The following is a 27,125-nucleotide window of genomic DNA, read 5'->3' as shown; positions in this document are numbered from 1 at the left end:
GCGAGGCGACCTGAAGGGTCCTTCAAGTTAGCTAGCCAACACAAGGCGTGGTGGTCGCTCACAATTTTGAAGGGCCGGCCGTAGAGGTAGGGGCGAAACTTCGATGTTGCCCAGATGATGGCCAGGCACTCCTTTTCCATTGTGGAATAGTTGATTTCTGCCTTTGATAGCGACCGGCTAGCATAACTGATGACCCTCTCCAGCCCGTCAGTCTTCTGCACGAGGAAGGCGCCGAGTCCTAGGCTGCTTGCGTCGGTGTGGATTTCCGTATCGGCGTCTTCGTCGAAATGCGCTAGTATTGGAGGCATCTGAAGGCGTCGTTTAAGTTCTTGAAATGCCTCGATTTGCGCCGTTTCCCACTTGAATGGCACGTCGGTCTTCGTCAGGTGCGTTAGTGGCTGGGCTATTCGTGAAAATTCCTTGACGAAGCGTCTGTAGTAGGCGCACAAGCTGAGAAAACGGCGTACGGCCTTCTTATCGGTGGGTGGCGGGAAGGCAGCGATGGCAGCTGTTTTCCGCGGGTCCGGGCGGACACCATTCTTGCTGATCACGTGACCCAAAAACAAGAGCTCCTCGTACGCGAAGCGGCACTTTTCAGGCTTCAGGGTGAGTCCGGAGGTCTTGATTGCTTGAAGTACAGCTTCAAGGCGTCGAAGGTGTTCCTCGAAATTTGAGGAAAACACAACGACGTCGTCCAAGTACACAAGGCACGTCTGCCACTTCAAGCCGGCCAGTACTGTATCCATAACGCGTTGGAAAGTCGCGGGCGCCGAGCAAAGACCAAAGGGCATGACTTTGAACTCGAACAGGCCGTCTGGTGTTATGAAGGCAGTCTTTTCTCGGTCTCTCTCGTCGACTTCGATTTGCCAGTAGCCGGTCTTGAGGTCCATCGACGAAAAGTACTTGGCGTTGTGGAGTCGATCTAGGGCGTCGTCTATTCGTGGGAGAGGGTACACGTCCTTCTTCGTGACCTTGTTCAGGCGACGATAGTCGACGCAAAAACGTAGGGTTCCATCCTTCTTCCTCACCAACACCACCGGTGACGCCCACGGACTCTTGGACGGCTGGATGATGTCGTCGCGTAGCATTTCGTCGACCTGTTTCTTGACGGCCTCGCGTTCTCGCATCGAAACTCGGTACGGGCTCTGACGGATTGGTCGGGCACTTTCTTCTGTTATGATGCGATGTTTCGCGACTGGGGTCTGTCGAATTCTTGATGACGACGAGAAGCAGTCCTTGAATTGTAGGAGCAGGGTTTTTAGCTGGTCTTGCTCGTGCTTCGGGAGGCTCGGGTTGACGTCGAAATCTGGTTGGTTTCGTCGATTCGTCGAAGCAGGTTCGGTAGCATCGAAGAGGGCGAGAGCATTGCTGGATTCCACGAATTCGTGGATGTAGGCGACCGTCGTACCAATGTTGAGGTGCCTATATTCGTGGCTGAAACTTGTCAGCACTACCTTTGCTTTGCCATCACGCAGCTCGGCTATGCCTCTTGCGACGCAAATCTGACGGTTGAGAAGTAGGTGCTGATCGCCCTCGATGACACCTTCAAGGTCTGCGTGTTCTTCGGTGCCGACGGAAATGATGACGCTGGAGAGAGGCGGAATGGTGACGTGCTCTTCTATCACATTCAATACGGGCTTTCCTGGCGTCGTGCGTGGCGGCAGCGCTTTTTCTGAGGTTAGTGTTATTGACTCAGATCTCAGGTCTATTATGGCACCGTGTTCACTTAGGAAGTCCATCCCAAGCATCACGTCCCTAGAACAGTGCTGCAGGATAAGAAAGCTCGCAGGATAGGTTCGGTCACTGATGCTGACATCTTGCTGTGCAGACTCCAGCCGGCGTTATCAAATGACCTCCAGCGGTGCGGATTTCAGGACCTTCCCAAGCAGTCCTAACTTTCTTCAACTTCGCGGCGAATGACCCACTGACGACGGAATAGTCGGCCCCAGTGTCGACGAGAGCGGTAACGTTGTGTCCGTCGAATAGTACGTCGAGGTCGCTAGTCCGCCGTCTTGCGTTGCGTGTACGTCGCGGCGTCGGGTCACGGCTACGTCGGTTTGCACCGCTGCTTCCGCGTTGCGTCGTCAGGTCTGCTTCCGCGGGTCGCAAAGTTTCGTCGTCCGGACGTCGTTCGGCGTGCGGCGGGGGCTCGGAACTTCGTCGCGGCGTCGTCGTCGACGGCGGAGGATCTTCAACGTTTCGTCGTTCAGCAACCGCACCTCCATCGGTTGCTGCCCTTAGTTTTCCGGATACGGGCTAGGCGACCGACCCCGGTTTGGGCCAGTGTACTGCCGGCGGTGCGGTGACATGTAGCGGCCGGGCGACGGCGAGCGGGAAGGTCGTCGTTGTTGCCACTGTGTTCCGGTGAGGTAGTCGTCGATGTCACGAGGCCGTTCGCCTGGCTGCGGGCGCGGCGCGTTCACGGCGAATCCGCGTAGCCCCATCTGTCGGTACTGGCAGCGGCGGTACGTGTGGCCGGCCTCCCCGCAGTGGTAGCAGAGCGGCCGGTTGTCAGGGGCGCGCCAAACGTCGGTCTTCCTCGGGGTGTAGTGCTGGCCGCCAGGTGGGCGGTAGGGCGTCGATGATCGCGGCGGTGTCTGGCGACGGAACTGCGTCGATGCGGTGTCTTGACGCGGGCGCGGCGGGGGAGCGTAGCGTCGGGCGGCAGCGGCGTAGCTCAAGGCTTGCGGCTGAGGCTGTGGCGGTTCAAGGGTGCCCAGCGATTGCTGGATTTCTTCTCGAACGACGTCTGCGATGGAGTCCACTTGAGGCTGGGGTGAGGGCGCAGTTCCTCTCGCACGATCGCTCGGATTGTTTCGCGCAGGTCGTCGGAGCCGAGCGCATGAACAGCGGGACTGTCTTGGATTGATCGGCGATTATATTGGCGGGTGCGCATTTCTAGCGTCTTCTCGATGGTCGTGGCTTCTGAGACGAATTCCTGGACGGTATTCGGTGGATTCCTCATAAGTCCAGCGAAGAGCTGTTCCTTTACTCCTCGCATGAGGAAACGAACCTTCTTCTCTTCAGGCATATTGGGGTCAGCGTGGCGGAACAGCCGGGTCATTTCTTCCGCGAAGATGGTCACGTTTTCGTTCGGGAGCTGAACCCGTGTCTCCAGCAAGGTTGCGGCCCTTTCCTTTCGAACGACGCTTGCAAACGTTTGCAGGAAAGCGCTTCGAAAGGCGTCCCAAGTTTGAAGAGTGGACTCCCGATTCTCGAACCAGGTCCTTGCTGCGTCTTCAAGGTAAAAGTAAACGTGACGCAGCTTGTCCTCGGAGTCCCAGTTGTTGAATGTTGAGACCCTTTCGAAAGTCTCGAGCCAGGTGTCCGGGTCTTCGAATGACGACCCGCGGAAGGTTGGCGGCTCCTTGGGCTGCCGGAGCAGGATCGGCGCAGGCTGCACGGGGTCGGTCATTGTCGCTGCGGTGGGTGTTGTGACCTGGGGCTGCCTGGTTTGTTCGGGAAGGAGCCCGTGCTCTGGCTGCAGTCCCTTCTGCCTGCGGCTTGTTCTACGATCCGGGTTTTCTTTGCTGCCGTCCTCTTCGCGGCTTGGGCTTGGGTCAGCGCTTCGCGGGGGCGTCCGGATCATGGAAGAAGCAGCACCTCCACCAGATGTCACGTGGTCGTGACGTCGACGAAGACAGCAGTCGGCGTTTGCAGGATGAAACTGTTTATTTGGCCGAACTTGTGGCCGGAAAATGAGAACTAGCACTACAGCAATACACGCTGTACAACGATAGCGGCGAACAGGGCGTCGTCCGTCGATCAACTGACAAGCGGTCAAGCGCGTCGGCTTTTATACAGGCGCTATCGAACTTTCCAGCGATATCGCTGGTGGTTGCGCAATCTCTAGAATGAGCTCGAGCGTTCGCGTCTTGCGCGCAATCTTAACAAAATCATCTACAATAATCGTGAAGCTTCTCGAAAAATGAGGCGCGGTTTGCGCTGAGCGTTGCCGACAGCCTTTGTGGGCGAATGCAGCAAAAGTGATCAGAAACGTACGTGGCAATATTGCATACGTCAGATTTTTATGAAAATTGAATGAAAATAGTTTGGATTCTGACTACGCTCCGTAAACGGGTATCGCACGCACTTAGTGGAATGACAGAGGGAAAGTTTCAATAGGAATCTCTGTTTCTGTCAGTCCTCCTTGTGGGTCATGTGATGACCTTTATCAGGCCATAAACGACATGCCTTGCTAACAAAGCCTACTTGTCCGGTCGAATACAAAGTAATCCGTACCTTTCGTTTTGCGCAGGTACGGAAGAGCGTTCTTGATCATGCAAAGCGGGCCACGAAAGTTGATGTCCCAAACACGGTTGTATTCTTCCGCCGTCGTGTTATCTATTGTGCCCATCATGGCGATGCCAGCGTTGTTAACCTGTAGCAAATAAGAACATACAAAAGCAAATGAGTCATATTACAGTTTTACAAATTTTCTTTCTCCTGCCGAATAGCTCCGCCGGGGCGGTTTGTGATAGCAAGGTTGGTTACGACGATGAAAATCACGACATCTCACCAAACAACATCGACAGCAACAGAACTGGGAGCGCTTGTATCGCGTTACAATTCATTATTGACCAACCAACACACAAGTGCATTATTTTTTGCTACTCTAAGGCGGCAAAGCAGTCTCTACTGTCAACCTTACGTCGCGGATCACACGAACAGCGGGTACTGAAGACTGCAGAGGTAACACACCACCTAACTGACAAAGGACATCAAGTCACTTTTAAGTGGCTAACGAGTCACTGCGGTATCATCAGCAATGAACGGGCCGATCAAGCTGCCCGATCAGCCCATACAGAAGACCACAAACTACCCCTACCGCTTTCTAGGACCGACGCCGCACGGAGACTCCACTTGCTTGCTTGCCAATGTACCAAGTCTCAATGGAATGAGCCACACTTCAAGCATGCCCGATTGCACTCATTTGACCCAACCTTTAAAGGGACACTAAAGGCAAATATTAAATGGACATTGATTGTTGAAATAACGGTCCAGAAACCTGGTAGTGCTACTTTTGTGCCATGCAAATGCTTATTTTGAAATAAAATCACGTTTTAGTGGTCCGCATCGCGTGAGCACCCTTCAAATCACCCGCCTGAAAGCGGTGTTTCTCACGTCACTGCTGCCGTTCCCAACGTTGCCCGAGTTTACTGCGCGGCGGCGTGCACTGGCGGCGTGTGCCATTAGGGCATCCGGCAGCATCACATGTATGCGGCATTTTGTCGAACTTTCTGTCAGAGCAACTTTCATGAGGGCGCAAAGCACACGCGGCAGTACGCGATACCGAAACTACCACCGAGACGCGACCGCGTGAGCGAAGCAGGGTGCCGGGCGAGGCGCAGTTCGGCGAAAACGGAACCTTTGAACCACGCGTGCCGTTTCCCATGGCAACACCAAAGAGGTTCTTTTTTCAATGAATCAAACAGAAACGAACAACCAGCATTTTATTACGTCTCTTGATGCACGGAAGGTTCTTCTTTTATTGCAGCTAGTTTGGTTAGGAGTGATTAATTGTAGTCGAACTCTCTCACATCATCGGGATCATTTCCAAAATATGCCGCTCGTTGCGCTGATCGTGTGATACATTTAGCTTAATTTCTCAGGTAAGTAGGGCACCGCTGTTGATAATATTGCCGTTTAGACGTTGTCATACATTGAGCTTTCACCCTGACATAAATTGTTATTTGCCTCTAGTGTCCCTTTAAGTCTTCGCGGCCCACTGGCGCATCGCCGAGCAGGCGCTACCTTATTGTGTAGACTATAGCTGGGCGTTGCGTCTACCAAGGCCTATGCGTCCACCTTGGGATGGCCGACGCCGCAGCCTGTGACCACGGCGGCGATGAAGAACCCCCCCCCCCCTTTCGCAGGAATCTTTTGACGCCTGTCACCAAAAATGGAACCCCCGCAGGCGCCCCCCACAAGCATCTCTCTCGGCCCAGCTACGTTTTGGGCCACCTATCTGCTCATGAACCCTTCTCCTCCCTCCCGCCTTCAGGAGCACCGAGCGGCACGGCACTCTGCGCACCGCTCGTCCCAATCCCGAGGCCAGAACCCAAGCGCGTTGAGGAACCCGCCCCACCCTCTGTCCAAACACGCTCCCAGTCACCTGGTCGCGCACAAGTGGACACTGTCCTCTACCGTCCTGCTGACAGGAAGGCATCCTTTCGGCCTGTCTCTCAGGAAGCAATCTCCGCCTCTCTCGCACCCATTGAGGGTGTTGTACTCGTGAGAGTAAACTTTCGCCGCAATGCTGTCGCTGCCGACGTCGCTCCTGGTACACCCCTTGATACCCTGCTCGCCACCGCCGACATCTGCGGCATCCCTGTCCGCGCAAAGAAGGCGACAACCAACACCTGCAGTAGTGTTGTGTACAACGTCGATCCTTCAATAGGCGAGGACGAAATCCGTGCGAACATCACGTTGCGGCTTCCCGTCCTGGAATGCTCCCGTGCCGGCCGCAACATACTCGTGTCCTTCAGTGGGTCCAAGCCCCCTACTGAAATCGAACTGTATAAACAGCGCCGCACGGTACGTCCTCTGCGACCCCGCACAACCCAATGCTCTCACTGTTGCCACTATGGTCACACTGACGTCACCTGCACATCGGAACGACGTTGTGTGCGCTGTGGAGGGCCCCACGTACCGGTTGAGTGTACGGCCGAGCAGCCAAAGTGTCTGTTCTGTGGTGGAAAACACCCTGCCACGGAACCGCGCTGCCCTCGCTGGCAAGAGGAGCGACGCGTACTAGAACTGCGCAACGAGTCAGCAGCGCAGATTTCGCGTAGTGAGGCCCTCGCCAACGCGCGGACATCGGACACGAAGGCTTCCGGCAAACCTACAAAACAACACCGCAGCTACCGGCCGGTCGCCGAGGGCCTATCCTACGCTGCCGCCACCGGCGTCACCGTTCCCGCAGCCCTGCCCCCCACCCCCACTGCCCCTGCGCCCACCGGCTACAATACCAGTGACAATAGGGGTTCAGTTATCACACTCCTTGTGGCAGCACTCCGAGCTGCAATGGAATTCTTGCCCTATGACTGCCCGGTCCGCCCGCTCTGTGTCGCAGCCCTGGCCACTCAACTGGCATTAACCAGTGATGGCGAGTAACTACCACCGTAAAATTAGGCCGCGCATACTGCAGTGGAACTGCAACTCACTGCGCCACCGACAAGCAGTGCTTGCAACGATCCTCCCCTTGTGCAGCTACGACGTCCTGGCCTTCCAGGAAACGAAGGTTCGCGCGGAGGAGGTATTACTGCCCGGCTACATCTGCTATAGCAGCCCAACGCAGTGTGCGCTGCCTGATTGCATGAGTGTGCCGTGCGGTGACGCTTTACACCCGCCGCGCTGTACATTTGCTCTACGCTCCCGCACGCCCTCATCCCCACGGAACAATTCACGAGTGAAACGTGCGGGTGTGTGGCCGCCGTGGTGAGCGTATGCGGTGTTGACACCTCAATTGTGAGTGTGTACGTTTGCCCCGTCGCCGCGGCCAGCTACGCGTCACTGCCCTCTCGCGCGACCACGTCCTCTGCGGAGACTTCAAGGCGCAGCACGTCAGCTGGGGTGATGCGACCACCGACGTGCGCGGTCGGGACTTGTGCGACGCGTTACACAGGGCTGGACTCCTCGTCCTGAGCAGTGCGGAGGCAACCTTTATCCGTCGCAACACAGCTGCCACTGTGATCGACCCCTTGTGTTAGATCGCTGCTCTTACGAGTGGAAGCGACAACCTGACACGGCCGGGTCCGATCACTTCACGATCGCTCTCCTGCCGTCCCAACCCAGCCGTGGTGCCGTGCGCGAGTACAATGTCGTGCAGTGGCCGCTCTTCCGCGAGCTGTGCGCGAGTGTTCAGTCCAGCGAGAACTCCTTTGCGCGTATCGCGGACTGTGCCGAGCGTGCAACCACTCGTTGTGGGGTGCCCGCTGGAACGCCCTGCCCTGACATTAAACTACTAAACTTCCGCGCAGTGCGCCAGTGTGCAGAGAGGCGGCCACTGCGCTCTTCAGGCCCCGGTGCCTGGACAGAGTACAACCGACTGGACGCTGTGTGCCGGCGCCACGCACAACAACAGCGCGACCGCAGCTGGACGAGCGTGTGCTCCTCCCTCCGCGACCCGCGGAGGCGCCGCCGAGGCTGGCACATCATGAGAGTTATGCTCAACCCGAAGGTGTCTCGCTTCCCCGTTCTCGCCATCGCGGTGGCGCGTGGAATCACGGAGTTGGAGCTCGCAGAGCACATTGCCTCATCCTTCGAGCTCCCTCCTGCTGCTGCCCAGACCCCTGCTCGCACCCTGAACCACACGTCCCCACCCCTCCCGCCACCCGAACCTGCTCTTGCGGCTGCTATCCGCTCCCTTTGCGTGAGCGATTTCACCCTGTCCGAGCTGCAGCGGGTAATTCAAAGGAAGCGAACACGCAGCGGTGCTTGTGCGGATGGCATCACACACCAGTTACTGAGGAACTTGGACTCATCCCAGCACCCTCTCTTGTTACAGGCATACAACCAAATTTCCGCTGGTGGAGGCCTTCCGGATCAGTGGCGCTCTGCTGTGGTTGTGCCAGTCCTTAAGCGAGGCAAGCCGTCCCGTGAACTCAGATCGTACCGGCCCATATCCCTCTCATCCGTGGCTGGGAAAATGATGGAGGGAATGGCCCTTCACCGGCTTCAATGGCTCGCGGCGTCTTTGCGCCCGAACAGTGTGGCTTTCGACATGGTCGCGCAACAGCTGACTGCCTAGCTACCGTCGTCAGCACCCTTGAGCAGGCCCTGCACGATGGGGAGATGGCAATCCTGCTCCTACTTGACGTTCAGTCGGCTTTCGACTCGCTCCCCCACGCGTCCATCATCAGTGCTGTGCGCGCACTCGGTGTTGACGGCAGACTCTTGAACTATCTGCAAGCCTTCCTCACTGACTGGACGTTTTTTGTGCGCGTGGGGAGAGCGACAAGTTCACCGCGCTCCGTCCACTCCGGTGTACCGCAGGGCAGTGTCCTAAGCCCGTTTCTGTTCAACCTGGTGCTCGCGCCACTCGTGAAGTGCCTCCCAGAAACGGCTGACCTCCCTGTGCGCGCGGTGATCTATGCCGACGACGTCGCGCTGTACGTGCGCGGCCCCACTCGCAAGTGCAGTGCTGTGCGAGAACGCATCCAGACAGCTCTCGAGCGCGTCTCTGCCTTTTTGGAGGGCATCGGCCTGGCGCTCTCTCCAACGAAGACTGAGGCGCTCGTTGTTCACCCCAGGGCTGCTCCGCGCCGTCATCTCCCGTGTCTACAGCTCTACGATGCGCCGATCGGCTGGCAGAGCTGCGTGCGCTACCTCGGGCTCACGATCGACAACCGGCTACGGTGGCTGCCCGCTGTCAAGCGCATTCGCCAGGCCGCCCGTCGTGTCGAGACCTGTGTGCGCCGACTCCGCCCGTGGTGACGGCTGCCCCCCCCGCCTATGCTTGCAACATCTACGAGGCAATCGCACTTTCGGCAGTGCATTACGCCCTTCCACTGTGCAGTGTGCGGGAGATGCAGCGGCGCGCGTTGGAGCGGGATTACCTTCGTGTGATCCGCATGTGCCACGGTCTTCCCCGCAGCTCTCGTGTGGCAGAAACACTTGCGGAAGCTCGCGCGTGGCCTGTGTCATTAACATCCGACATGCGCGCCCTCTGTCACGTGGAGCGCTCCTTCACCGAGCCCCGGACGCCGGCCCCCTAATCACTAGACTGCGTGCAGTGCCCAATTCGCGCGTCGGCCGAATCCTCGACATCTACGACAGTGTGGTGGTTGACGAACCGACGCCCCCTGCACGCTGGCCCGCCCCTAATTGTCACCAGCCCTTGCCAGTTTCCCTCGAGCTTCCTGGTGTCCGCTCCAAGCGCAACACCCCTCGCTGTGCCATCGCGCAGGAAGCCTCAGCACGGATGCACGAGGACCTCGCCGGCAAGATCTACATCTTCTCCGAAGGCTCTGTCCTACAGGACCGCTCCGCTGCTGCAGCACGCGTCGCCCCCGAGCTCGGCACTGAACTCCAGCGATGCCTGAGCTACTGTGCTTCTTCCACCACAGCCGAACTGGTGGGTCTGCAGCTGGCTGGCGATCTCCTTCGCGACTAGCCGGCTGTCACGAGCGCAGTTATTTTCTGCGACTCTAAACCAGCCCTGCGCCAGCTCGTGAGGGAGGACTACGGCGCCCCACTTGCACAGCGCGTTGCCCAGAGTTTCCTGGCACATCGGGAGAGTGGTTGCGACGTTGTCTTGCAGGTGGCTGCCATCCCACGTCGGCATCGCAGGCAACGAGGCGGCGGACGAGCTCGCAAAGCGAGCACACTCCGACGCGACCCCGCTGACGAATTCCGCCACGTCGTTTGACTCTGCGCGTATCAACTTTCGTCGAGAGTTAGCACTCGAGCATCCTGACGCGCGGATCGCCGCTGGACGCCCCCCTCCTCCTCTCCCTTCAACTGGTTTCTCCTACCGCGATCGCGCGCTCCTCTTCGCTCTGAGGACCGATTCTGTGTGGCCCGCGGAGCGCAAATATCGTCTCTGCGGCGCGGCTGCACCGAACTGCCTCGATTGCGGTGCGGTCGAAACAGTGAACCATCTGTTCTGTGAATGCCCTGCACTTGACGACGCACGGAAGCGGCTCGTCTCGGCGTACCGCCTCGTCGGACTGCCCTGTGCGACCCTGCAGGACTTCCGGCATCCCACCGGCTACGAGGATCGCCGTCGTGCTGCCCTTAAGGCCCTAGTACACTTCCTTGAGGACGCGAACCTGATCGAGCGTGTTTTCCAGCTGCTCGATACGGTGAATTTGCGCATCTCCTCCTGCCTCTTCGCGAGCTACAACCTTTCTCTTTTTTTTCTCTTTTTCTTTTTTTTCTTCCTGTTTCTTTCTCCCCTTTATCCTATTTTCTTCTTTACCCCTCACCGACTCTTTCATTCCCATCCTCCGCGAGTGTTTCGGTTAAGCTCTCCTCGTGGAGAGACAGTTATCGTGCACTTCTCCCTCTCTTTCCTACTGTCTTCCTCCTTCCTATTTAAAGAAATAAAGAATCACTCATCTCCTTTCACGCGCCCTCTTTTGTTCGGGAGACGAATCGGCAGGCCGCACCAAAGGAGGGACATCGAGCGGCCATGACTCGGCTATCCAGGCACGCCAGCAGATCACGGCATACCCTTGTATAGTATAGCAAGGGGGTGGGGAAGGGAAGTGAAGGTGAAGAGGAGGGAAAATTGAGGGGAGGGAGTAATGCATAGCGTAGAAAGAATGAGAAAGAGAGAAATAGAGAGAAATGAAGGCAGAAAGAAAGAGAGAGAAATAGATAGAAAGAAAGAGGAAGCAAGCGAGCAATACAAAGAGAGAGAGAATGAAAGAGATGTAAACGAAAGAACGATAACAGCAAGACAGAGAAAGAAAGAGATAGAGAGAGAGCGCGCGAGTGAAATAGAAATGAACAAACCCGATAAAAGACAGAAAAAAAAACTGAGAGGTGAGCGAAAAAGCAAGCAATAGAAGAATAAAGAACAAAATAAAGAGAAACAAAGAAGGCCGCCGTGCTCCGCGCTTCCTTCACGCTTGGCACCACTACTGCCAAGCTTCCTTGATTTCTTTCCTTTTACAGCGAAAGCTGTTATGAGATCATTTCACCGGCCGCCGCCGCCGCCGGTGTCCGTAACCAGTATCGCTCGAAATAAGAAAAAAAAAACAAATAAGAAAAAAATTCCAGGATGGAACGAGGTTCGAACCTGGGTCCTCTGCGTGGGAGCCCAGTATTCAACCTCTGTACTTGAAACTGCTTTGCAAAAAGGTCCTATACAGGCTTCCTGTCGGGAAGGAACCACATTAGCATATGCAATATAGCGTGGTAGGGAGTAAAATAACCACCAAGCGTCGCACAACGCGAATTCTGTAACCAGGCGTCACACAATGTGAATTGCGCAACGAATAGGTTGTTGAATGCTTCCAACCCATTACAAAGGGCTCTGCCATAATTCTTCATCGTCATCAGGAACAGCATCAACAAAGTGCGCATAATGCCTTATATGCGTTTAGCAGCTACCAACGCTCTCCGTAGAATGACGAAAAATGGCACAGTGCTTGCTGCCCTACTTCTCAAAAATTACAATGATTTATAGCGTAGTGGGCTCTTCGCAAGTGCACTTGTATTGGTTGCCAAGGATAAGGAAGCCCATAAGCGCATGATCCACTTCCTCGGGGTCTCAATAAAATTACAATGATTTATAGCGTAGTGGGTTCCTTGCAAGTGCACTTGTATCGGTTGCCAAGGAAGCCCATAAGCGCATGATCCAATTCCTCGGGGTCTCAGTAAAGTTCTTCGCCCCGCCCATCTCTCTCCCACGTCAACGTATGTTATACAGCATGACGGGAGAGGGAAATAGCGACCGGGCGTCACCCAATGCAAATTACATAACTGGTGGGCCGTTTAAAGCTTCCAACCCATTACAAAGGGCTGAGTCATAATTCTTCATCGTCATCAGTTGTCGCGTCAACAAAGTGCACATAATGCCCTAAGACGTGTAGCTGGTGCCTCGCTTCTGCGCAGAATGACGAATAATGGCTTAGTAGGTGATTCCCAACTTCATAAAAATTGTGATTTATGGCGTAGTGGGTACCTTTCTAGTGTACTTGTTTTGTAGCCCCAAGAGAGCTTGACGGGCTCTAAAAACGCCGCTCTTCCAGCTTTCGCTGTGACTGTGCTGCGGTTTCAGCGCAGGCCTGGCGTTTTTTATTTAATTGTCTTTTGACGGACGAAACACGACCACTGTCCAAGTGTGTGAAAATTTATTGCGTTGATAGTATTCTAGCGTTTGTTGTGGCCTTGCATATTGCGGGATACTTAGTGCGGTGTTAGAATACTTATATTCCAAGAGAAGATATTGATGCTATCAAAAATGTCAGTAGTCGCTTTTTGGAGCTCAGTTTGAAACCCTTTAGCCGAAAGATTTCTTGCATTCGATTCCGGTTTAAGTCACCGCTTATTTCCGCGTATGGGCTTGGTAACAAGACTGAGAGAGAAAGCGAGAAGAGAAAAGGCAGGGAGGTTAACCAGAGGAGAATTTATTTGAAGGCAGAGAGGTCGGCCTGAGCTAGTGCGCTCTATAGTCTGCTACTCTGCACAGGGGAAAATGGAAAGAGGAAAAAGGATTGCCGATGATGGAGAGAGGAAAGAGTTATGCGTATATACAATAATGGTGTACCATTGGCCTCGAGATCTCGGAGTGGCGCCCTCTCGCGTGTGACGTCAGAGCGGGGACTCCGCTCTCAACCGCGCTGCAGCAGCCGCTGCTCCTGTATGCGGATCGTCTGCTTCAGGCGGGAACTTTGTCGAACGAACAGCCTCGCGACGGTCAACTAACGCCTGCAACGAATGTTTTGGAGTGTAATCTTGAACTTGTTTTAGTTGCGGCCCGATCGACAGCGCCAAGAAATCCCCCGGATGGCCGACGAGTGCGCCGATGCCACCGACCGCATTGCTGGTAAGAAAGTGAGACTATGTGTGAGTGTTCTCGCTCGTTATCTTGTTTCCGCCGTACGATACTGTTTAGTTTGGGTGTTTCTTTCGATATTTCAGTAAGCGTGCCGTTCTCCAGCATCTACAAGTATGTAGATAAAGCTTGTGAAAGGTCGCGGTGCCTCATTGAGGGCGAGGCGGTGTACGACGCAGGCCACGTTGTTGAATGCGCAGTCGAGGCCGTCAACAGAGATCGCATCACCGTCGCAGCTCTCGTCCTGCAAACGGGTGCGCAGTGACGCCTTGTTGCACACTCCCCTGCCGATGCCCATGATCGCAGTTTGTCCCGTAATGTTGGTTCAGTGAGAACGATATTACGTCGTAGTTAATTTTATCACCGCGCAGCGCCGTCGCATGGGTATTAGAATATAACAAATAGTTAATCGCTGATTATACCACGCACAGGACCACAGACATTAACGTGGCAAAGGCAAGCCAGGTCGAGGTTCACGCCACGCAGCCTAACGAAAAGCTTAAAGAGCTCCGCTTTTAAAGAAGTGTCTGCACTGCCTCAGGTAAAAACTTTTAGAGAATGTGCACTGAACAGCGGCAACAGGTTTCGCTTATGAATTTATCATAAGCAGTTCGCTAGGCGCGCGCTTGCCTTTATAAGTAAAATACGTATTACACCATCCAAATGCAGCCGTAGTCTCAGATATACTGCGCCACTCAGCTCAGCTCACGAGGCGCGCTTTCCTGCCAGGCGATTCGGAGGCCGTGTCGTCGGCTCCTTGTCTAGTGGCCTTCGCGGCAGGTTGTGGGACGGCACCGCATAAGTCGCCTATGCTTATAGCCTGCGTGCAATAAACGGCTTAAATATTGGCGAGGCGCTTAAACGCGGTCACAAGCTTACCTAAGAGTGGCGCGTACGGTGGGTAGCAGAAGTCACTGTCCGCGAAGCGCTTGCTGCACAGTGTCGATGCAGACGTGGGGCGCTTTCTCATTCTGAGCTTGACTATGCACTTCTTCTTCAGCTTTGGGTCCTTAGGATAGTTGTGAAAGCTCACGCCTTTTTCACGAGCGGACGAAGTACACTGAGGCACAGAGCAGTACTTCACCATTGCGCAGCACTCGCCGCGGAGACGAGCGGCCGCAGTTCTCAGAAACAAAGAGCTGTAGTTCTAAATGAACGTTAAAAGCAGAGCCACGATTGTTAGAACAGCGTCAGTAGTCACCATACGCAAGATAACAAATTGAACTGCTTTTTTGTTGAGATTTACCACAACGGTAGTTTCAACACGGCGCTGGGCTTACGTAGGAGACGAAAGCGCGCGAATCCCCGTTCTGACGTCATACAGGCGCCGTTCGCAGCGCCGCCATCGGTCGCACACCAGGCCAATAGGGGTTTCGCTAGAATCTGGTTTCCAGTCTTGTACTACTCATAAAACCTATAACAGCCTTGACAGCAGCTGTTGACTTTGTCTGATCGCACATTGCTGACAAAATACCAGTTTCACTTAGCGTTGCCACAGCGATTCCTGCCAACATTGAAGCGAGCGTATTTCGTTGCGACACGTAAGGTGGGCAATCACAAAATATATATACAAAAAATGTGGATGCCTAAGGGCAGACTTTCGAAAAAAAAATTGGATATATATTTCAGCAAAACCAGAAGCATGAGCCTTCATTGTTGAAGAGTGCTATTTCTTCGGCTAGTTGGCATAGCATACTATATTTCCGTTTGTAGTTTTCTGTGCGCCTCTCTGTGTCCTTGTATTTATCAAGCGCGTCGAAAAATACTGTCACTGTTGAGAAATTGGACCAGCCAGCTCTATGACGTTTCGTAAGTGTGTATTACATAGCGTGTCGTGCTCACAGCTTCGTTTGTGACGTTCAATTGAGTGTGCATTTCATTTTTGCCATGTCCACCAGCTATGATAATTTCTACAGTTGTGTTAGCTGTGGCATAAAACGCGTCACTAAATTAGAAATAAAGTTTCTATAATTTAGCCGTTATAATCGCACATGTTTTGCCGCCAGTATATCAATCAATCACGTCACTTTTTTTGTTGCGTTTGAAATTGTCTAGCAAGTGGAATCATATTATGTTTGCGCGGTGCAAGATATCTAAATTATTTTATTCTTAACGGTGAAAAGCATACATTATCTCAGCCCTCTCCAAGCAAAATGTAATTATTTGTTGCATCTTTGTGACATGAACCACCACAAATTTCTTTGAACTCCATAAATGTAAAACTCCATAAAATATTCTTACAAGGGCACCCGACCCTGATAACCCTAGTGAATGTTTTGCTCCACCCTCTTTTCCTATAGCCTCTCCATGTTGGAAGTTACAGAAGGTGGCTTATGTACGAAGGTGCAATGCAAAAACGCAATTTAGAGACCATAGTCGCAGAGATATGTGTCCATGTGTTCAATGGTCGCGCGTCTGATTTTGCAGCTGCTCCAATGCTCTTTAACGTGCACGAATCAGTGCATTATATACCCGTCGCATGCCTCCGGCAGCCACGTACCTTCACCCCTAGAACGCCACTGTCCTCCGGTCGCCTTGTGCATAGTCGAACCTGGTTCGCAGAAGGCCATTTCCTCCGTTAATATTGTGGAAAATGTTTTAAAGAGGCGAATTAGCAGGGCTGCTTTCTTGTAGTTTTGACGTAGACATTGGCGATATGTTTCCGTTCAAACATAAATGCGTCTCATCGGGATCTCTTCACAACAGTGTTCTGCTCGACCTCGCTGGCATATTGTCAGAAAAACTTGTAAAAATGGAAGGATCATCATGGTGATTATGATGAATAAATTTGACCGAAATGGGAGAGGTGCATTCATCGCGAGAAGTTCATTCCCTCGAGTTCCTTGTCACGTTCGCTCTCAAGGAAGGGAAAAAAATTCGGCAGATCCCACGTGCCGTGGGAATCGATGTTATGCGAAGCATGCGCGGGATGATGACTCTGGCGTTTTTTTCACATTGAGCGAAACATTACGAAATGACGCTAGAGAAATAGGGAAGTGGTATACGTAAACTCATATGTTGAAGAGTCGCATATGTATTATATAAGCAGTTGTTTACAGTTGCGTAACGAAGCCAACAGCAACATGGGTGTTCCCAACACCAGACGCGGTAAGCTGATATGTAGTGCTTATATTCTTCAATACTGGATGGAGCGAATCCGAACAGGACAAAGAAGAGACACAGACGCACAGGACAGGCGTTACTCGCCACTAAGTTTTATTTAGGATAGTTTCCCTGGATATGTGGTACGCAGCCGAGTGGCACGCGCAGGCGCACTGCACATACGTTGCAGTTGTTACACTTGCGTTACAGTTGTTATGCTTATACTAGTCCGTTATGAATGACGGAGAACGCACGCACGTTTCGCAAACCTGTGCGTATGTGTAGGAGGGGTTTTTGACAGTTATTGAGCAAGGTCATCATCACCGTGATCAATGAGCACCAGAGGCTGGACCAGACTTGTTATCAGATTCGTTCGTGATCGCAGCTATGAGGGGTCTAAGTGTAGTGAAGTGCAAGATGTAGTGCAGCTGGTGGAAATCCTGGATTCCTCTTACGATGAAATGATCTATGACGCCTCCTGTCATGGACGTAGCAGCGAGGTCTTCCGATGCCCTGTCCACATTCGAGCCGTCTTTCGCGCAATATAAAGAGGCGTTGTTGGGTCTTGATAAATCCATGTTGAAGTGACCGGTAATGATGAGAGGCCTGGTTCCCTCCTCAGATTTATTGTAGGAAGCATTGACTCTGATTTCTGCGTAATCGACGAGTGTATAGTAGTTGAGCGTCTTCCAGGGGCGTTCTGTCTTCAGCTTCTTCACTTTCCTCGCGTCCGCCGCGGTGGTGTAGCGGTTACGGTGCTCGGCTGCTGACGCGAAGGTCGCGGGTTCGATCCCGGCCGCGGCGGTCGCATTTCGATGGAAGCAAAATGCTAGATGCCCGTGTGCTGTACGATCTCGGTGCACGGTAAAGAATAGCAGATGGTCAAAATTGCGGAACCCTTCGCTACGGCGTCTCACATAATCACATCGTGGTTTTGAGACATAAATCTCCAACAATTATTATTATTGTTATGGCTTTCCTTGCCTGTCAATGTGTGTTTTCGCGGTTACTGTGTTGGTTGAGGCTTTGTATCACCTGTGGCACATACCCGCATAACATGAACTCTGGTAAGCGGGTATGTGCCACACGTGACTGAGAGAAAAAGTTTCACGACGTACGTGACAGGTATTTTGCGTTATTCATGTCATGACCAGTGAATCGTGTTCGCCATACACTGATCCCCTGCTATGCCAATTTTGCTGTATTACAAGTTATGGAGACGACCAGGAGAGCGCCCAGACGTAGGCGGCTAGATAGATAGATTGATAGATACGTAGATAGAAACGCCCAAAGTGCCGGAGGTTCGCTAAGAAATGCTTCGCATTTAAAATTGATTTTGAAGAGAAAGAATCGTTGCTCGATAAGCTTGTTGTATGTAAAGTCGACGCAGGGTTGCCAAATGGAAAACACAAAAAGAACCAAGAAATTGGAAAAAGTAGCCAACATGAGCCAATGACCGTAAACAACGTAGCCAAAGTAGCCACGCGTGTTTGAAAACAGCTGCAAAGTTCTTACTTAAATGACTAAATGCGAAGGCCTTTTGGTGGAAATGCAAATAAGAACAGCGAGAACACTTCAAAATCATAACTACTGATATTGAAGGGGTCATGAAGCACCCATTGGTCTCGTTGAAAAAACACCCTGCGGAAAGCTGACACGGCTATGAACTACTCAGCCAAATATTGCAGTCGCGCGCGCCGGGTAAAGGCTGCAAGCGGACCGGTTCTCACTCTCGTCGGTGGGCGGAGCGCCTGCCGGTTGACATCGCGTATCTGCATCTCCGCGTCGCAAAAGACATAGCATCCTCATTGGCTGATAGCCGACATAAATCGAGAGCGGCGTTCAGATCAGATGCGCTTCTTGCCGCGCGGTGCCGCCACTTGCCGGCGCCGCACTCCTCAGTCTGCTAACTTTACACGGTAGCCGCACTCGCGCACGCGAATCACAGCGGGAGAGCAATCGCATTTCATGACGCGCACTGACGTAACTTCTTTTCCCCGTGCCATCCCTCCCTGTGTAGCTTCCAGTGTGCTCGTTAGGACGAGAAAAGACAGAAAGCGCTGAGAGCGTGCGCCAAACCCCCGTAACTCCGCTCGTTCTTGACGGATTCGAGCAATTTTGCGGCAATCGATTCTGGAGGCAGTAAACTTCGATACTGAGGTCATTAGATCACTACTTGGAAGATTCGTTCATGACTCCTTTAAAGCACCATTTCTTTATTATAGCAATAATTTCGCGCGGGGTGACGTAGTTTCTAGCGATGTTGCAGAAATGGCATCACTTCCCACACCGGGCGTGACTTTTCTGAAAGAACTAGAAGTGCCAGCCTTCTGGAGACAACAAAAATTCCGACTGCATGAGTATGCTCAAAATCACAGTTGCTAGGACTGAAGCATAAATTGCAGCCACTTTCGCAATCGTTTCTCATATGAGCAGTTAATATTTCCGAGTTGCAGTCCGTACCTAATTCTAAAAAGGAACATAGTTCTTCGGATATCCCATTTCTAATGTCGATGAGTGCAGAGCACACCGCATACACGAACGTCAGCGGCTGCGACATCACAGCATATCGACAATTTCGTTCAAATCGAGGGAACTTGAAATTAGCCAAAAAGTAGCCAAGTAGCCAAAACGATTTCTTTTTCTGCCGCCGCCGGCCTAAAGGTGTAGCCAAATTGGCGCAACGTAGCCAAAGCTGGCAATCCTGGTTACGTGCAGACTCCGCAATGAAACACGCACCGACACGCCCGCACCGAAAACATCTGTTTGTGCAGTTGTAAATGCGGTAAACCATCCAACAATTGAACTTTTCTGATCTAGTGTCATCATCAGTTTGTCGAAGCGAGGACGTTAGCAGTGCTGATACAGGCATGTCCAATTCAAATAAAACTATCCTCTTCGTCGTCCTCTCCGCGGGAGTTCGCTTGTATTGCTTGTAGAACTTGAGGAAAAAGCAGTGGCTCTTTCCTCCTCATTTGCTAGGGTTGGAGGAGAGGGCAAGAGGCGTATGCTTACACGCGCTCGGGAAAGCAGCTGCAGTCTTGAAGTAGAAAAGTCCGCTCGTCGAAACGTCGGCTCCAGGATTTTCCATTTCTTTAAGCTTCCATCTTCCGCTGGACTTGTGCCTTTTGTGTAACTTGTGTAACATATACCTTCGGCGATGCTAGGCATTCTTTGATTCACGTTATTCCACGTAGCTTTACACGCACCACGTTGACTTCCCAACATTAGCGGCTTTATTCTACGATGCGGTGCCGGTCTACTTTGAGTGCACGGTTCAATATTTCTTGGTATCGGTAGCAAGGACCACCGGTACGAACCGGCGTTACACTCACCAGAATGTCGATTTTTCCAAAGTGCTTCACAGTCTTCTCCACAACGGCAGCAATGTCCTTCTCGAGTGATATGTCGCCAGGCACGACTATCACCTGGAAATAAGCGACATCAGCAGTACAAGTGTAAACATAAAAATGAATGATCCTACAATAGAGACTCTTTCAATGTTTCATGCAATAAAAAAAGTTTATTTTCAGCACAGTATAGTTTGGGTTTGGGATATCATTGCGCTCAGACCAGGTATATCTAGCCGACATCCGGAAGATGTGATTACAAGATATTTTACATCTAGTCTGACAAAAATATACGGAGCTAGAACTTAACGGAAAATAATGATAAGCAACGTGAGAAAAAGGCGGTAGAATCACACGTGCTGTTCGCCTTGCGTTCTCGTCTTTTACCATTTCTGTATTTTCTTATCATAGAGTGCCAACAGTTCCAGCACTCTATCCTTCCTGGTGTCGTCAAACTCTGTTAGAGAGGAGCTGTAGCGACTGCCCGTAAGCATGGTAATTGTTGTCCTCCGCACTTGGTGGCGAGTTACGTACACCGGCAGTCCCCGCACGCATACGTGTGGCATGGCAAATTCATCATGCTTAGGCAGAGCCCCCGACATTTTCCCGCGCATCTCGACCCCTCATTTTCGGGGTCGTTGTACTTCCTTCCATTACACTGTCTTTCCCTAGACTCAAATGCCTTTTGCACGCTCTCGCGGTGGACATTTTATTACTTGTCAGTAAACATCAGTCTACTCTCGGCGCTCGAGATATGAAGGCATATTTATCGTCTGTGCTCAATTACAGACCCATTAAATCTGTGACATGAGCTTACGCTGTGCTCCTACAAACGTAGCAGCCATGACGTTAGCATAAGAACACTGCATGTCATAGGTACAGTTTTTTAGTTATAATGATTAGTCAATGCGACAATAACGATTCCCTTCCATTGCGATTTCTTTTCGCGTTTCATGATACATTCATATACAGGGTGTCCCTATCACGCAGCACGATTTAAAAAAAGAGGCACGGCGTTACGCGAAGCGAACCCTGCTGCATAATGTTCCTAGTACACTGGAGTAGCCACTGCTATTTTTTCGTTAATGTGGTTTATTTATTAGTCATAACTATATTTGTAACTCGACAAGTGCTCACCTAATTGTCAAAACGTCAGTGAGGCGTATGTAGGCATGTTCACAGGACATCTAACTGCGCATTTTTTCACAACGTACTGATTGCGTGCTCATTTTTTTCGCCTGATAAAAAAAAGCCCGCGAAATATGAAAAATAACACGTGACTACGCTCCCACCCGAAAAGGAAACCAGCGCCCTCAAATAAGCTTACTGCAGACAACCGCTTTGCCTGTTCGTTGCGAGAGACAGCGTTCCGCATTTTGGCAAGGGTACATTTTGGCGTCAACGATATGCGTGCAATTTCGCTGGGATTAATTCCGTTCGATAGTACGCCACGATCATTATGCGTATCTCACGGCCGACTGTTCTCTCTGATAACGTGGCAGGTGTTCTGATTACGGCCTGACTCAGTAAAACCAAGCGGTGCGTTCCTTAGGCCGGGGAGTAGCAGATAGGGCGATGCATTTTTTTTTCTTTCTGTATTTTTCCTTGATACTGTCTACCTCATCGGAGCCTGTTTGAGGGCGCTGGTTCCCGACACGCGCAGCAGTTTAGTCACGTGTCACTTTTCATATTTCGCGGGCTTTTTTGATCAACCGGTAAAAATGAGCGCGCAATTAGCCCGTTGTTGAATGTAGCGCAGTTAGATACCACTTGAACATGCCTACATACGCCTCATCGACATTTTGACAATTAGGTGAGTACTTGTCGAGTTACAAACATAATTATGGCTACTTTATCAAACCTCATTAACGAAAAAAATAGTGGCTACTCCAGTGTGCTAGGAACACTATGCAGTAGGTTTGCTTCGCGTAACGCCGTTCCTCTTTTTTTAAATCGTGGTGCGTGATAGCTGGGACACCCTGTATTTTTTCTTGTTCTTTGTGTACAAAGATGGAGCGAGGTAAACGCTGCGCCTTTCACTATACAATGCGTGTCTTTCACTTTTGGTGGTACACCCCCGAAAACAAACACATTTGCAAGCTTGCAGACACACATGCACGCAAAGCTTTAGCAAACTAGCTGTGCGTGTGTGTGTGTGTGCGTGTGTGTGGGGGGGGGGGGGGGAGGGCGTCGGTCATCGTCCTGTCTTGGATACGCTACACCAATGGCTGTTGCGATTATGGACCTGGCGAGAACACACGTGCGCGACATGTGAGCCAAGTTTTTAAAGAACAGCCGTGGCATGTAGGGAAATTATACTTATTCAGCTAGACAACTCAGCCTACATTCATAGTTTATCATGCTGCTCGTGCTTATGTGCTGTGTTGCACTAAAAGACTGACATTGACTCCTACTTTTTCACGCTTGCTTCATCCGAAAAAAAAAAAAAAGCATTGCCGTTGCGTATCACTGTAACGCTCGAAATATATCCTGGTGTCCTGGTGTGATCTACCGTACATTCTGTATAAATGTTCAGGTAAAGGAGCAGTAGGGACACACTCTTAAAATGCTGACCGTTTATGCATATTCCTTAACGAGGAACCGTGATTCAAAATATAAATGTTCTGAATGTAATGCAGTTGGTGAAAGCGTCGCAGTATGCAGTTACCAGATTTTTCTACACTGCCTTCAAAGGCCCACGTGATGCGGTGATACGCTGAGGAAAAACAAGCTTCCAAACACATTAGCACGCGCAGGAACACAGCTGTGATGGTGATGACGGTGATCCGTTTCTCGAGTGCCATGAACGAAACGGATTGTCATCATCACAGCGTCGTTAGTGCCGCCGACCGCAGGGAGCAATATTATTTTCTCTAATCTTTTATTCTTTTTGGTTTGTGGTGAAGGTTCATTACGTATAATATACATTTAAAACTGTTTTCACTTTTCCTCCTTTATGTGATATAGCATTTAATATTGTTTTCTTGAGGTCTTTGTTCAGGCATTTTTTTTAACGCGGTAGCGTTAAAGAGCTCGTATCGCAGAAAGTCCGCCGTCGGCGTCGGCACCGTTGGTTGTGAGCGAAAAATCATCATCTTGTCCGTGACCGAAAAATCGAAAAAGCTGCAAATAAAATAAATAATAAAAATGTTGGGTCCGAGTGAGAATCGAACCCAGGCCGTCTGCGTGGTAAGCAGGTGTTCTACCACACAGCCACGCCCCTGCTTGGAGCTGCACTGAAAGTAACTTTGATGCTTCCCAAAAATACGCGTCCTGTATGCAGGTGTCACAGTACTAGATGTAATATCGCAGTAATATTGCGTAGTACAAGCGTACATTGCCATCGGGCGTCACACCATGCCAATATCATAACGACTTCGTGGTTTAAAGACAGCCACCCATTACAAAAGGCACACACATTACTGCGCGTGTTCCCTTAAGACCACGTAGTGGGTGCATCGCAGCTTCGAAAAAGGTTCTCGCGCATAATTGCTCCTGGTTTAAAGCATGCTACCCATTACATGAGGCACACACCTTAGTGCGCGCATTCTGTTAAACACTCGTAGTGTTCGAAGTGCGCACTAGGGGCAGGATATTGCTATCGCATTCAACTATTAAAGGCGAAGTTTAAGCGTCCCCCAATTTTTTTTATAAGCGACAGTGGGACCATTCCCCCTAGTGGGAATGAGCCACTTTTCCTGGGCAGAAACAACAAGAACAGCTGTGTGCGCACCTTGTCACAAGGAATTCCTTTCTTGCAGCATTCCTTTGCCACATTTTCCAGGGCCTGCTTGTTCCTCGCTGTCAACGAGAGCCAACAGCCGAGGGAAGCAAAATGCAGAGCGGTTCCTTCCCCGATACCCGAAGAAGCGCCTGTCGGGAGAAACGAAACGCGAGCTTAAAATGCATATCCACATGGGCGTGTCTGTATTGTATATTCGCACTCAGGTGTCGCATGCGCAGAAGGCGTAGCTTACCACGTATCGCGCTATTCTTTCATGTGTCACAGAAAGCAAATTGTAGCTGGGCATTGCAGTAAACTGCGGTGCGTTACAATGCATGATCACTACTATATCGTCCATTATCACAACTTCTGAAGATCGCTTAATATTGAACTCTAGGCAACACCGTTATCATCACGGACTGTCGAACATACCGATATAATTACTCACTATCACAATGATCCGGCGCACTAACCTTTGCACATTCATGCTTTTTTTCTGCTGTCAACTAGTAGGCCTAAATTGAATTTCTCTTTTATTCATCTGTATTCTGCGCAAAGGTAATGGAGTGCCTTGAAGGCCGGCGCGGACCCAGGTTTTTTTTTAAAGATTGTTGCCCGGTTTAACGATGACGATTGATGAAGATGACGATTACCAAGAGTGTGCTTCAGAACACAATATTGATGCAAGAGAGATACCATGTTCAAACTACGCGCGCAGGTTGCGCCCTACAAGAGAACAACGGCCCGATGATAAAACGAAAAAAAGGCCGTGACGGCACGCGCCTTCTCAGCGCGTGATGCGGGGAAGAAGAAGTGACGCCCCGCTCGAGGACTGTTCCGAGATTTTATTCTTCTTGGTCTCCCAGTGAACGCTTCCGTCTGGACCACCGAACAACATTGACGGCGGCAGAGATTGTAGCCATCCGCGAGGTAATTCGTTAAATATCGACGCAACCTCCTCACCAATGGACTATATTTTGTGACTGTAAACCAGCACTCCAAGTGATAGATTCAGCACTTAAACGGGGGCCTTATTCCATACTTGCTCACGAAGTGGCCGAATTACACGATGTCGCCCTGAAAACTAGCCATCGTATCATGTGTCAGTGGGTTCTAGGGCACTGCGGTCTGCAGGGCAATGAGCAAGCCGATGCGGAGGCAAAGATGGCCCATGATAACGCCAGAGTACTAGCTACTCCCTTTTCCCGACCGGATACTAACACCGTAGTGTACACACTCCTACGTGAGACAACAGCAGCATATTGGTCTTTACCAAGCCATCGTCAACGCCGGCGTCACGAACTTGACCCAAATATGAGTGTTAGAATCTCACCAACCATGAAAAGGTGTATTACAAGCTTATTTCACCGACTACGACTAGGTGTGGCATTCAATCGCCCTTACCAACACCTTATCGGCCGTGCTGACAGTCCCAATTGCGAGATGTGTGGCACTCCTGAGACTATCGAACACATCCTGTGCGTCTGCCCACAATACCTCACGCAAAGAAATTCAATGGCGGCCGTCTTGTTGTCATCGAAGCAACAAGTTTCAGAAAAAGTTCTGTTGGGACCACCACCATGTCATCAGCGCGATATTCTGAAAGCGCTGAACATGTTTTTGCGCGATACAGAGCTCGACGAGAGACTGTAAATAGTTTTTGGACATTCAAGGACTTACTTCGTCGCCACTTTTTTCCATCATCATCATTCGCATCTTCTCTCCACTCTCTATACTACCACTCTCCCCTTTCCTACTGCTGAGTAGCAGGTCAGAACATTGATTCAGGCCGACCTGTCAGCTTTTCTGCCATAATAAACCTTTTCTCTCTCTCTCCGGCAAGGCACTCTACCGATATCTCTCGTTTACTTTTCGGGCACAAGTTAGCCCACAATAAATAGTTATTCTCAACCTGCCTGGATTGTGCGTTACAATTCCAATGAGGCATGCAGCAGTATTGAAAATTTATTCGCGCGTATGGTAAAGTTGTGAAGACCGACTTTTCTGTTTAAAGAAGAAACACTTGTATTCACTTTCTTCATCGGAAGTTTGGTTTAATCTCTTCTAACGGCTCCTAGATGCCCGCGTCCTACGGTGCATCTGGAACGTTGAGAAGTAGGCGCCCTTGCAGAAGTCTCTTAATAAAGAGCACTATGATATCTACACGCCAATATAATTAAGAAGCATCGCGTGCAATATAATCCAACATGTCACCATCCGTCTGGTATCTGGCATAAGTGGCCCCTGCGCCAGTAAGACCTATTAGTCCTCAGTGGAACATTCAAACAAGACAAAAGTTCACGAGAACTTGTAGCATTAAAATGATGAAAAGTCCTTAAGCAGGAGGTGTCGCTGGACAAAACGTTTCGACAAGTGGCCATGTCTTATTCATGGCAACAACTGCCTCGAATAGACGAGACGACTTGTGGAAACATTGGCGCCAACGCCGCCTCTTGCTTAAGGACTTTTCATCGATGGAACACGTCATTTACCTTCATCTTGTCAGCTTTCTCGGAAACGATTCCTTCTCGATTCACCAGGATGACCTTAAAAGAAAAAAAAAACTAGTGAAGTAAGTCCTAGCTCCTATCTTGTACAAATAATATGTTTTCTGTTTTGGGCCACTTTATAAGAAAATTATTGTATTTTCATGGATTTCGCTAAAGCATTTTATTCGGTCTGTCGCAAGTAGTCACTTTTAAACCTCAACAATAATAATATTGACCATCGTAGTTCGAAATTAAGCGAGAATTAAGCGTTGTAACCTCTAATTGTGACAGGTCACCCTCGAGCTGTTAACGCGTGCAGCAAGTCCCAGCACTTAGGCCTGTGCTCTTTCTTGTCTGTATTGTTGAACTCCCAAAAAATATTCTCTCGTGATGATTGTTTCTCGCGGATGACTGTATTGTATATCATGAAGTTCTGAACTACTAAAACAACATTGCTCTTCGTGTTGACCTAAACGACATTTATGCTCGGCGCGACTCATGATTAGCAAAACTGAACTCTCCAATATGTAAATTAAGTCCGTAGCAGTACTGCTAAAAGTAATCATTGCATATTCTTTGATAAGAGCGCCATCTTAACGCAGCTTAATTCTTATTATGTCTTCGTGGTGTATGTTTCGGCCAATCCTGGTGGACGCACCTTGAATTTATGCTGTGAGTAACGATAAAACGATAACCGCGCCCATGCCTACATTTGTCTCAATGCGTTGCTTGCGTTCACTGGTCACAGTAATCGCGTACAAAACACCAGTAACATTCAAACTCAAGTACTGACCATCCATCTGGCTCCACATGTAAGGGCACACGGTAAGCCCTATACGTCCCATGCATTTTCGACCATTTTGAAGATCGCTTTTCTCAGTAACTAAAAAGGGTATCTGCATAACACATATATCATGTTTTCCGTTCGGCACCTCAGTACGTCACCGTAA

The 27,125-nt window shown here is 50.8% G+C and overlaps 1 protein-coding gene across 1 annotated transcript in view; it reads right to left on the bottom strand.

Annotated features, from left to right (window-relative positions):
* The window catches only part of LOC119390605 (3-oxoacyl-[acyl-carrier-protein] reductase FabG), a 67,363-nt gene that overhangs the window by 21,838 nt on the left and 18,400 nt on the right, over positions 1-27,125 (bottom strand). Inside the window, exons 2-4 of the mRNA XM_037658194.2 lie at positions 23,696-23,835; positions 19,948-20,040; positions 4,243-4,381 (exon numbers count right to left, since the gene is read on the bottom strand). Coding sequence (XP_037514122.1) covers positions 4,243-4,381; positions 19,948-20,040; positions 23,696-23,835 — 372 coding nt within the window. The remainder of the gene's footprint in view (positions 1-4,242; positions 4,382-19,947; positions 20,041-23,695; positions 23,836-27,125) is intronic.

This window comes from Rhipicephalus sanguineus, chromosome 4 (assembly GCF_013339695.2).
Source record: "Rhipicephalus sanguineus isolate Rsan-2018 chromosome 4, BIME_Rsan_1.4, whole genome shotgun sequence".
Taxonomy (NCBI): Eukaryota; Metazoa; Arthropoda; class Arachnida; order Ixodida; family Ixodidae; genus Rhipicephalus; species Rhipicephalus sanguineus.
Note: the sequence above shows the minus strand (reverse complement) of the source record. Positions and strands in the feature narration are given on the sequence as shown.